Raw genomic sequence first — 13,558 nt, 5'->3', positions numbered from 1 at the left:
CAACTTTTTATCTAACCTTTCTGACTTATTTTCTTGCAATTTTAAGTTAATATCTAGCAATTCTGAGTTTATATTTTGCATTTCTGAGTTTATATCTTGCAATTGTGACTTTTTTCCTGAATTGTTTATATCTTGCAATTCTGAGTTTATATCGCAATTTTGAAATTATATCTTGCAATTCTAACTTACTTTTTTCAGAATTGGTGGGAAAAAACTCAGAATTGTGAGATATAAACTGAGAATTATGAGACAAACTTACAATTCTTACTTATTTTCTTGCAATTTTGAGTTTACGTCTTACAATTCCGTTTTTTTCTCCGTCATGAAATAAAAGAGATAACTGCAACTTTTTATCTGACCTTTTTGACTTATTTTCTTGCAATTTTAAGTTAATATCTAGCAATTTTGAGTTTATATTTTGCATTTCTGAGTTTATATCTCACAATTCTGAGAGTTTCTATCACAATTGTGAATTTTTTTCTTGCAAATCTAGACTTTTCTCAGAATTGTGAGGAAAAAAATAGATATAAACTTGCAATTCTGCAATTTTGAGTTTACTTCTCACAATATATATATATATTTGCTACAAAATAAAAAATTTAAAGAATAATTGTAGCTTTTTATCTATTCCAACTATTTTTTCTTGCAATTCTGAGTTTATATCTTGCAATTCCAACTTTTTTCCCTCACAACTGAGTTTATGTCTCACAGAATTGTGAGAAAATAAGCCAGAATTGCAAGTTAAAAAGTTAGAATTACTTTGTTTCCACTATGGTATAAAAAAAGAAAAAAAAAAGCAACCATCCCATACCTATATACAGGTATACTGAATAATTGCCATATTCAAATTTTATGCTATAGTCCTGTGCATTAGTATTGGTATATGGTATTACCAATATACAGTGTAAAAAACCCTCTAAAATAATCCATACTCATTTACCACTGCACCCAAGAATACTACCAAGGTAATGATAGCGTAATACTGTGGTACAAGTGCAAAACATTGCATTACCACAGTAATTTTTGTTAGTCACGTGCTCAGATTCCAGTTGCACAACAGTTAATGGCCATGTTTCATTGTTTTGTCCCAGCATGTAATTATCCGCCTCACTAATCATCCTATTCTTCCGCGTGTGTCATCATTTCCTGTTTACATGCATAAGTGTTTAATCAAAATTTCGCTGAAGGGTTTTTTGCGCCCCTTCCCCGAATTCTACAAAGGCGAGGTTCGGCTCATGAATATTAATTACGTAACAGAACGTTCGGCGACCGTTGGTATAGCGTGGTTGGACGTCAACCAAATGACGTCAGGGCTACCTGATTAATATTTAAAAAGTCTTTAACGGCGTAGCGTTTGTATTTATAAAAAGGCGGAGTCCGGCGCTCAGGACAGAAAGAAATAAACGGAGGCGCGGCAGCGTGAGGAGGAACACGGACAGTCACGGAAGACACGCGCTCTTTACCTGCGTATCTGAAGAATTAGAGGTTCTTGTCCAGCTCAGTGGTGCGTATTGCATCTTATTTTTCACCTCATAGACTGTACAGGTTGTTTTGAGCCTGAATCAGGCGTTAGTCACAGTTGTTTCAATTCCCAGTTGTTTGTCATCGGGGTTTTTATTGATCTAACGTGTGAGGGATGTGAAGGATGATTTGTTTTTGAGTTGTTGACTTTCAGTTCCGGACCCCCGCTTCTATTTGTGCTCTCAGACTGAGTTTTTAAGCCTATAATTAAACACAGTTGCTGAAGCTGCTATAAAAAGTTGACTGCGGTCATCGGAAGACAACGCTTCACTCATGCAGCTCGCAGAAAACTCTGTTTAGCTGACATAACTAACATCACTGTCATTAGCAGACCAGATCAGATAAGTTAAACCGTCTTAAGACCAACATCAAAATAGACAAGGAGGGGCAGGTTGCATAAACCTAGGCTTTATGTTAAAACTAGTTGCAGCTAGCAGTTAAACAAGTGGTAATCAGTCTGTTTTTCTGGATACAATTTAAACCAATCTATCTTTTTATGCAACTGACTTTACAAAGTTATGGCCAGTCTTGATGGCTAAGTATAAGCAGTTCAAATTGCACCTGTTTAACGGTCTAATATTGGACGTTCTCTCAAAGTTATATTAACGTTAATAGAATGTTTGTTTAAAGTACTGGTCTTTAATAATGTTCTCAAAACACTAGCAGAAAATCATTATTTATACTTCGTTCATAGAACTTTGGAACATGTAACATTTTTTTTTAAAATGTTTTGGAATGTTTAGGTAACATTTAAAAGTAACATTCCAGTAATGTTTGAAAATGATAAAATGGAATGTTCGTGTAACTACACACAACACTAAAAAAGCTTTGAAATGATTTAATGTTTTCATAACGTAATGAGAATGTTAGTAAATCATTCTTAAATTCGTTTTGTAATCTTTTAAAACAAACATCAGTCTACATCAGTCTACATCAGTTTTGTTTTGAAGGTTTATGAGGGATTGATTGTTTAAAATGTTTTAACGGTGGTAATATCTGTCAGGAATGATAGCTGTTCCAAGCACTCATAGCTGTGAAATGAACTAATGAATGATTTATCACAACAGTCTGTTGACACAATGTGTCAGTTGAGTAATATTACAGAGTAATTTTAAACAATTTTAAGCACTCACATTTTCTGTTCCTTTCTTAATTGCACAGGAGATATTTTCTGCAGATGACTGTCCTGATTGTTCAAACACATGTACTTAGCTGTCTAAATGAGGGCGTTGCATGGATTTCTGTTGTTTAAAAAAGTCATAATTATGAGATAAAATGTTGCAATTTAATTTAATTTTTATTTCATGGCAGAGGCAAAAAAATGTGGTATATATATATATATATATATGTGTGTGTGTGTGTGTGTGTGTGTGTATATAATTACATATGAGAGACAGAGAGAGATGTTTTTTTTTATTATTATTTTTTATATACATATATTTCCCCAAAAGAAGGTTCTGAGAGGTTTTATGAGCATTTTGTACTTCTGGGTACAAATTTGTCCCCAAAATATGGCTAAGTAGGCACGCTCTCTCTCTCTCTCTCTCTCTCTCTCACACACACACACACACAAACACACACACACTCACTATCCTTAATCAAATAAATTCCTGAGCCGCAGGGCTGTGTGACGGGAAACAGAATAGCTTAGGAGTGTGTAAGTGTGTGTGCACAGATCCAAGAGACCCAAGGGTTGTGGAAATGTGTGTTGCTTGGAGCCGTTCTTTACTCAAGAAATGCTTGTGCAAAGAGAGAGAGAGAGAAAAGAGCATGTCCCGGAAAATCAGTGTGCTTTGGAGAATACTGATTAGATTGAGATCTCCGAGAAACTCTGAGATGTCAGAGAGAAGCAAGTATTTGTGTTGTGCTTTGTGTAAGTCAGTGTCAGACGTCTGGACAGGTTTAAACGTGGAATTACCTTGAGTCATTTTACTATGATTCCCATTAAAGGATTCATTTGTTTTGAAGATGTTGTATTGTCTCTCATAAAGGTGCTATTTATGCAACACTAGCGGCACCAAATAGATCTGCAACAATAGTATACAGTTTCCAATGATTTGGAAATCCATTTGTTGTAAAAGCTATAAGCCGGTTGGTTAAAGTGTTTTTATAATGTTGTTTTTTGGATCAGTGCTAAACTCACTTAATGGTAAAGTGAGACTATATGTGTGTTGATTGTCATTTGAAGTGTGCATTTTAAAATTGTTTTTATTTTTCTAAAGTGAAATCTAGAGTGAAATCAAATATTCAGTTCAAAGTCAAAAATATAGATATATAAAATTTTATAAATTATAAAAATCTACTTAGAATTGTATATTTTACTTTTTAAAGTAAATCATAGAATTCACAAGTTTAAATCATAAGTTTTTATAAAAAAACAATAAAAAAAATATTTTATTTATTATATATATATATATTATTTTATAAATATAATTTTTAAAAAAAAAAACAACCTTTTTTATATTTATCTCCCTATTTATAGATTTTTATCATTTATAGTATTTATAAAAACAAATTCTGAACTCTTATGTATAAAAGTAATTTCAAAGGTGCAGCACAGTATTTAATTTATTTTTATTCTTTTTTTGTTGTAAAATATTAGGGCAAAGCATTTTTTTCCCTTTGGAATAACATGCTCTGTTGAATCATCAACAATAAAAATTTATATTTTACCTTGTAAATAATAATTGTAAAATTTCATGTTATAGATTTTATTTAAATTATAAAAATGTAAAATGATAAAAAATGTATAAATTAAAAAAAAATATTATAAAAATCTGCTTAAATGTATATTTTACCTTGTAAATATTAAAAACTTTTTTTTACAAAAATAATTTATAAGAATGATCTGTCCATATTTGTAGATTTTTATCATTTATAATATTTATAAAAATTAAAGTAAATGTAAACAATTTAATCTAGACACTTTTATATATAAAATTCATTTCAAAGGTGCAGAACAATATTTGATTTATTTATTTATTTTTTTGTTAAAAAATATTAGGGCAAAACATTTTTCTTTGGAGTAACAGGCCCTGTTGAATTGTCAACAAAAAGATTGTCAACAATAATTATTAAAATGTGTTCAAAAAGTAAATGCACCATTCTGATTTTGTTTTGCTTTCAGTTTTATCATCAAGCAGTTTAAGGACTTTTGTTTGTAATCCATAAGCAACGAAATGTATAAAAATACTGAAACATGTATTGATAAAGAGAATAAAATCAGTTGTTATGAGGATTAGTTTTACTTCATCACCCTCTCTCTGTTCTTCAGGTGAGCTGCCTGTGTGTTCCTCACGATGTTTGTGGTGTTGCAAGCGTGTTTGTTGGTGGTGGTTTGTTCTTTGAGCATTTCTGCCTCTCAGTCCTCGTCTTACGGAGAGCGAGGCTCTGATCTCGGCCTGCAGGTGTTTTTGCGTGTGGTCCAGGACAAACCGCAGGAGAATGTGGTCATGTCGCCTCACGGCGTGGCCTCCATCCTGGGCATGCTGCTCCCAGGGGCCCACGGGGACACTCGCCGACAGCTGCTCACGGGCCTCAAATACAAGAAGACGGGTGTGTGTTTGCTCTGGTTTCATATGCGTTGATAATAATGCATGATAATTTAGTTTGCAATTCAGATATGAATGTTGTCTCAAACCCAACAGCATGTTGACACAACTCATTTTGTGTTGATTCTGCTCTCAGGTCCATATAAGATGCTACGAAAGTTGCATAAGGCCCTGACGACCAAATCCAACGCTGATATTGTGACGATCGCCAATGCGCTGTTCCCCAATAAGGGCTTCAGCATGAAGGAAGACTTCCTGACAGCCAACAGGGAGAACTTCATGTGCGAGAGTCAAACTGTTGACTACAGCGATCCAGACAAGGCTGCAGAAACCATTAATGAATGGGTGAAGAACAGCACCAAAGGTAAACCTTGCTTTAACCTCGCTTTTATTTTGAGGAAGTAGTTTACCACTGACAAACAAACATAAATAAACAAAAAAAGACCAAAAACAAAACAAAACAAACTATATATATATATATATATATATATATATATATATATTTATTTATTTATTTATATATATATATATATATATATATATATATATATATATATATATATATATAGTTTGTTTTGTTTTGTTTTTGGTCTTTTTTTGTTTATTTATGAATTACTTTTTAATTCTTAACTATTATATATAATAACTATAATTATTAATGACTTTTATTGTTTTATTGTTGTTTTATTAATATACTTTTTTTTGTTACTGATAAACTTACTAATCTCAAAAGTATTTCCATTTCTATTTTTATTTATATAAGTAGAAGTTTATCAATAAATAAAAAACAACATTGGGTCCGGTATACAAAAGGTATTTGTTTATATGTTTAATTATCTATGAATTAATTAATTTTTAATTCATTAAAGTTAATAACTTAAAATTATTATTCTTAATAATATTTTCCAAGTGATATAAGATAAATTATACAAAAAATGATTTTGAAACTAACGTATTTATTTACTTTTAATTTATTTCAAAGCCACACAAGTCAATTTTAAGCTTTATTTAAATAATAATCTTAAAACTGTTTTCCAAGTTATATAAGAGTAATTATTGGAAGTTTGTCAATAATTGAAAACCAGTTTATTTATTATATATATTTTTTAAAACCACACAAATCAGGATTTTAAGCTTTATTTACATGTCCCAAAAATAGCACATATAATGGACACAAATAGAAAATAGCTCATATAATATTTTTAATCTTTTTTACTGACAGCTTGTTGGAAAAGAAGAAGAAAAAAACTTTATTATAGCCCTATTTAGCACTGAATTTGTGTGAAGTGGCAATTAATTATAATATTTATTCTGCTCTGTTTATTTCTTCATCAGGCCATATTCCCAGTCTTGTCAATGCAGATATGTTTGATCCAGCTATGACTCGATTGGTGGCTGTAAATTCCATTTACTTCAAAGGCCTTTGGAAGTCCCGTTTCCAAGCCCAGAACACCAAACCCAGGAACTTTAATGCAGGAGACGGAAAGACGTACAAAGTTCCCATGATGTCCCAACTCTCTGTCTTTAACATAGGTGAGATTTGACTTTCTCGCAGATTGCATCAGATATTACTCTCACATGCATTCAGAACGGTTGAGTAATAAAAGATTTTCCCACCACGTGATTTAAGCAATTGTCTGGCTATGCGTGAAGATGTTTTCCAGAGACGGTGGTGCAATAAAAACGTGGCTACTTTTTAAATCGCTGGGAACGCTGGAGTGTTTTAACTTTACAATTTCTCATAACGCAACAGATGGGAATGAAAATGGTGTAAAATGTGAATTAATTGAATTCTTATGCAAATGCCAAGAGCGTGTGGCCATTGACAGAAGGATTTAATCCATGAGAACACCAATAAACTTTTGCTAGTTTTGATATAAGCACTTTACAAGCAGAATAAAGTGTTTTATAGACCGTACGAGAGGACTGCTTTATAACGTTCACAAGGGTGACTGGGATATGAGCCATACATGGGTTGGATATTGGTTTTTGAGGAACATTCATATACATTTAATAGTTAAGTGTGTCGTTCGACTCTGTCTAGCAGCATGAATCTATTTATTTGTTTTCGTTCTCTCTGCAGGTCAAGCAAGCACTCCAGAAGGTTTGAAGTATACAGTGATCGAGCTGCCGTATCACGGCAACAGCATGAGCATGTTTATTGCATTGCCGTCAGAAGAGGCCACGCCCCTCTCATCCGTCTTGCCACACATCTCTACAGCGACTGTACAAAGCTGGACCAAACAGCTGGTTCAGAGGAGGATGCGCCTCCTGATGCCAAAGTGAGTTTTTCCTTTTATGCCAAAAATGATTAGGATATTAAGTAAAGATGTTCCATGAAGATATTTTGTGAACTTCCCAACGTAAATATATCAAAACTTAATTTTTGATTAGTAATATTCATTGCTGAGTACTTCATTGGGACAACTTTTTTTTTTTTTTGCACCCTCAGATTCCAGATTTTTTAAATAGTTGCATCTCGGCCAAATATTGTCCTAACAAACCATACATCAATGGAAAGCTTATTTATTCAGCTTTCAGAAGATGCAGAAGTCTCATGACTGGTTTTGTGTTCCAGGGTCCATAAAGAGATAATTAATATAGAATTTCAAAACTGTTGTGGTATTTATTAATATTTAGTCAATAATAAATATGAATATTTACTAATACTAATATTTATATGACTATACTTTTCATTGAATATTAAAAGTCAAGTTGAAAGTTGAAATAAAGTAGATATTATGAGATGCTTGGTCATAATAAGATTAAAAAATAATCACTTTTTTTGGTTATAATTATGACTTTTTATCAAATCTTTATCTCGTTTTTGACATCAATTTTGACTAATTATAGTTATGGCTTAGTTTGTCACTATTTTGACTTTGTCATAATTGTGACTTTTTTTGTGACATTTAGTTTAGTATGTCAAAATTAACAAATTATTGTCAAAATTAAAACTTTATAGCATAATTATGAATTAGTACATCCTCATTTTGACTTTTTATATTATATTTTATATATTATATATTTTATATTACTTTTTATATTATTATTTATATGGCTTTTGTATCTCATAATTATGACTCAGTAGGTCATAATTATGACCGTTTTACCTCATATTTATAACTTAGTATGTCAACATTTTGACTTTGTCATAATTGTGACTTTATCTCATAATTGATTTATATCATAATTATACCTTTTCTATCTCAGAATTATGACTTTGTTATAATTATGAGAATCTCATAATGACTTTTGTATCTCATAATTATTACTTAGTATCTCATTTTTTTATATTGTTGTCATAATTATGAGATTATCTCAGAATTATGACTCAGTATTTCATAACTGACTTTTTATCTCAGAATTATGACACTTATCTCATAATTTAGATTTTTTGTCATAATGATGAGAATCTTATAATTATGACTCAGTATATCATAATCATGAGTTTTATCTCAGAATAATGACTTATCTCATAATTTGAACTTTTTGTTATAATTATGAGAATTTTATATAATTATAGAATTATTATATAATTATGAGAATTATTATATAATTATGAGAATGTCATAATTATAACTTGAATATATCATCGACTTTCTGTCATAATGGCTTTTGTATCTCATAATTATGACTTAGTATGTCATGATCATGACTTTTTATCTCAGAATTATGACTTAAAAATATATTAATGACATAATATCTCATAATTATGACTTGTCTCATAATTTAGATAGTTATAGCTTGAATGTATCATCATTTCGACTTTTTTTGTCAATACATTTTTGCATCTCAGTTATGACTTAGTTTCTCCTCATTTTGAATCATTGTCATAATTATGAGATTATGACTCAGTATGTCACAATCATGGCCTTTTATTTCAGAATTATGACTTATCTCAGAATTTAGATTTTTTTTTTTTGTCATAATTATGAGAATCTTATAATTATAACTCGGTATGTTATAATCGTGACTTTATCTCAGAATTATGACTTATAAAAATTATAATAATGACATACTATCTCAGAATTATGACTTATCATAATTTTTAATTTTTTTTTATAATTATGAGAATCTTGTAATTATAACTCAGTATGTAATTATAACTTGAATATATCATCATTTTGACTTTGGCATGACTTTTGTATCTCATAATTATGACTTAGTATCTCATAATTTTAAATTGTTGTCATAATTATGAGATTATCTCATTATGACTCAGTATGTCACAATCATGGCTTTTTGTCTCAGAATTATGACTTAGAAAAATTATAATTATGACATTTGTATCTCAGAATTATGACTTATCTCAATTTATTTTTTTGTTATAATTATGAGAATCTCGTAATTATAACTCAGTATGTCATAATTTTAACTTGAATATATCATCATTTTGACTTTGTCGTAATGACTTTTGTATCTTATAATTATGACTGTAATTCAAAATTATGAGATACTAAGCCATAATTATGAGACTCTTATAATTATGACTTAGTATGTCATAATTACAACTTTTCTATCTCGTAATTTTGACTTTTTGTTCAAATTGAGATATTGTAATTGTAACTCAGTATTTCATTATTATAACTTGAATATATCATCATTTTGACTTTTCATCATAATGACTTTTCTCATATCTCATAATTATGAAATGATCTTATAATTGTGACTCAGTATGTCATAATTTTGACTTTTTAATTACATTATTATGACTTTTTATCAATTATTTATATTCTGTTTAATTTTCGCTGTATTTCAGTTACCAAAAATGATTTTTAATCATTTCAGTTTTATTTAACAATGACAATTAATAAACTTCTGTGGACTTTGCCGATCACCGTCATTATCATTTCCAAGCGCAACTCATGGTTTCTGTCCGTCTCCTCTTCTTCGAATAGATTCACAGCCGAGGAAGAGGTGGATTTGGAGGCTCCTCTCACAGCGATGGGAATCAAAGACATCTTCAGTCAGACCAAAGCTGACTTCAGACACCTGAGTGAGTGACGGCTCTCAGTCACGCGCAGCATTTTCTTCATAAGTTCATTTTGCTTATGTTTGTGTTTGACTGAATGATATCGTTGGCTGTTGACTGTGAACTTCAGCCGCATGAATCACGTCTCTCAATGGAGTGTGAAAATGAGTCAGAGTGACTCTGTTATTGCTCCGGTCACCATCCAGAGACGCTCCCAGCGCCGCACGGCTCCAGGCGATCTCTAAAGAGATAATACGCCTCAAAGCCTGTGCTTTATTACCATAATTCATGCTGTTAAACCACCAACTTTAACCTGAATTGCAGTGTGCAGTGATTCACTGTGACTTTTCACTCTAAACTGTAAAGAAATGTCATTGTTCATCCACAAATGAAATCTATCATCATTTACGCAACCACATGTTGTTATCTTTTCGGTGAAACACAAAAGGAGAATTTTTTTCCATACAAAAACTGTCTGTCAGGCTGCAGACAGGATCAAAAAGTATCATAAAAGCTCTATTTCGAGCTTGACAGACATGTTCAGTATGAATTGTCATTAGATAGAGAACGGAAGAGAGTCATAGGGGTTTGGAATTAAAGGAAATGATGACAGAATGTTTGTTTTTTGGTGAATGATCACTTTTACAGGATTTAAAGCCCTTCACATTCTTCCACCTTGACTTTTGGTCTTTAGAAAAGCTGAATTCGTTTAACAAAGGCACAAATTGGGTGTTACGGAAGCCTATGCCGCCACATAAGAAAAAATTATGGTTTGATAAATCATAATTATGACATTAAAAATCAACATTATGAGATACAAAGTCAAAATTATGTATTGTAAATATTAATTTCTGACATAATGACAATTTTGACTTTTATAATTATGACTCATGTCATTATTTTAACTTTATATATCATAATTATGGCTTTTTATTAATTGTATCATTATAAATATGACAGTATCATAGTCTTGCCTGTATCATAATTGAACTTCAAAATTTTGACTTTTTATGTCCTAATTAGTTTTATCACATAATTATGACATTCTCGTAATTATAAATTAGTATGTAATCTTTGTAACTTGTCATAATTATGACTTTATCTCATTAGTATGACCTAGTATGATGTAAATTAGACTTTTTATCTCATATTTATGACTTAGTAATTCATAATTTTGACTTTTTGACATAATTGTGATGTTTTATCTCATAATTATGACTCCATTTTATCTCATAATTTTAGTATGTCATTATTTTGACTTTTTATGTCAAAAGTATGACTTTATCTCATAATTATGACTTAGTATGTCATCATTTTGACTTATGTTATTTTTAAACCTCATAACTAGGACTGCCATATTGTAATATTGACTATCTCATAATTATAATAATCATAATTATATATTATTGGCTGTTCAAAAAAAAGAACAAAGGTTTGATAAATCATAATTACAACATGAGATGCAAAGTCATAATTATGTATTATAAATATACATTTTTGACATAATTATGACAATTTTGACTTATCTCACTGTCATTATTTTAAGTTTATATGTCATAGTTGACTTTTTATTACTGATACTTATTATTATTATTATAAATATGACTTAGTATCATAGTCTTGCCTTTATCATAATTTATTTACTTCATAATTTTGACTTTTTATGCCATAATTAGTTTGATCTCATAATTGACTTTTGTCTCATAATTATGAATTAGCATGTCATCATTTTGACTTGATTATTTGACTTTTTATCCCATATTTATGACTTAATATTTCGTAATTTAATCAAAATCAGAACTAGTTTAAGTTCGTCATTTTAATTGTCATCATTTTGACTTTTTATGTCAAAAGTGTGAGTTTTAACTCATAATTATGACTTAATATTACATTTTAATTATGACTTTGTGTGCCATCATTTTGACTTATTTTTAAACCTCATAACTAGGACTTATATTGTATATTGTCTCATAATTATTATTTTCATTTTTATCTTATAATTATGATTTAGTAGGACATAATTGTGATTGCCATAAATGTGACTTTAGATATTGTAATTATGATTTATCAAAACGTGATTTATGGGCTTCCATACAGTGTTGCATGAATCAACGTGGAAAATCGGAAAGTGCCAAAAGGATGACCATCTGTGGAAAAATGTTAGAAATCAATGAAACGGGCAAATATGAGGACATAGAGTTTAGAGAGAAAATCTACACTATAAATGAAGATTCAGATCAGCTAAAGAAGGAAGGAAGAGGTTTTGCAAGCAATGTAGACCATAGTGTGAGAAATACTACCACAAAGCTGCGGCTCTGGCAGTCTGAAGTGTTTTGTTCTGTTGCCCTCATGTGGCAGTCTGATGTAATGACATGCATTTAGTGTATGAATGAAGTCCGCTTTGCGTACTTCTGTGTGCTAAAGCAATGTGCTGTACGTAAAGACCTCTGTGTTTGTGTGGGTTAACAGGTTCAGAGTCTGTCTATGTGTCCAAAGCACTTCAGAAAGCCAAGATAGAAGTCAATGAGGATGGAACTAAAGCCTCTGCAGCCACCAGTAAGTTACTGTCACTCAATATGCTCTATTTTTAAGTTAGTAATTCAAAATCTCAATCTGTGATCCTAATATGCATGTACTCTCTTATTTTAGCTGCAATCTTGCACGCCCGATCTTCTCCTCCATGGGTGACTGTGGACAGACCGTTCCTGTTTCTCATCAGACACAATCCTACAGGTACACACACATCCAGTGTATAGGCTTTTTATTTGTTCATGAAACTGCAATATTAAAATGTTCCTGATGTGAAATGCATCTCAAATCTGATCTCGTTTTCTTCTCAGGAACTATTTTGTTTGCTGGCCAGATCAACAAACCTTGAGCCAGAGATGAGAGGAGATTCAACACACACACACACACAAACAAGCAAACACACACACACACAGATGAATATATTAAACTTTTGTCTTGGACTGCGTGTTCTTTATTCACTCCATTTCTCAAGTGTCTTTTTACCCTAATTTTGACTTTGTCTTTGTATTAAGTCTCTGTTATCTTTATATTCTCGAGGAGCCTTTTATAAGATTTTATACACCGTTTATAATTTGTCTAATGCCAACTTTATCACAGAATGTGTGCAACTTTTTGTTTGACTTTACCGGAGATAACTCTTTTGTCCTTAATGTCAGTTTATTTTCCTGCATTGAGTCTTATTTTATTAAATAAGGTACTTAAACTCGTTTACCTGTTTATTTGTTTTGTTTTGTTATTTTCAAACTATTTAATAAAATATATTCAAGTTAGTTGCTTTGGCAGTTTTGTTTTTAATCTTGATTTTATTACTATAAGACCAATACGACAAGAATAATTTATTTCTTTTGACTTTTTATGTCATAATTAGTTTTATGTCATATTTATTATGTCATTATTTTAACTTTATATGCCAAAATTTTGACTTTTTATTAATTATATTATAAATATGACTTAGTATCATAGTCTTGCCTTTATCATAACG

The 13,558-nt window shown here is 30.7% G+C and overlaps 1 protein-coding gene across 1 annotated transcript; it reads left to right on the top strand.

Moving 5' to 3' along the window:
* The first annotated feature begins 1,337 nt into the window (after positions 1–1,337).
* Positions 1,338–13,346, top strand: serpine2 (serpin peptidase inhibitor, clade E (nexin, plasminogen activator inhibitor type 1), member 2). The gene is made up of 9 exons (XM_051130114.1): positions 1,338–1,504; positions 4,796–5,076; positions 5,209–5,436; positions 6,408–6,605; positions 7,156–7,354; positions 9,974–10,071; positions 12,517–12,603; positions 12,697–12,780; positions 12,888–13,346. The coding sequence occupies exons 2-9, from the start codon at positions 4,821–4,823 to the stop codon at positions 12,923–12,925; spliced, it is 1,188 nt and encodes a 395-aa protein (XP_050986071.1). The 5' UTR covers positions 1,338–1,504; positions 4,796–4,820; the 3' UTR covers positions 12,926–13,346.
* The last annotated feature ends 212 nt before the right edge of the window (positions 13,347–13,558 follow it).

The sequence above is a fragment of the Labeo rohita genome, chromosome 15, assembly GCF_022985175.1.
Source record: "Labeo rohita strain BAU-BD-2019 chromosome 15, IGBB_LRoh.1.0, whole genome shotgun sequence".
Taxonomy (NCBI): domain Eukaryota; kingdom Metazoa; phylum Chordata; class Actinopteri; order Cypriniformes; family Cyprinidae; genus Labeo; species Labeo rohita.
This window is presented reverse-complemented; position numbering and strand designations above follow the sequence as displayed.

Bases quoted from the DNA above. Each gene is read 5' to 3' on its own strand.
- serpine2 (XM_051130114.1), top strand. From the start codon at position 4,821: ATGTTTGTGGTGTTGCAAGCGTGTTTGTTGGTGGTGGTTTGTTCTTTG. The intron at 6,606-7,155 runs GTGAGATTTGAC...TTCTCTCTGCAG, and splicing joins ACTCTCTGTCTTTAACATAG to GTCAAGCAAGCACTCCAGAA. The intron at 10,072-12,516 runs GTGAGTGACGGC...GTGGGTTAACAG, and splicing joins AGCTGACTTCAGACACCTGA to GTTCAGAGTCTGTCTATGTG.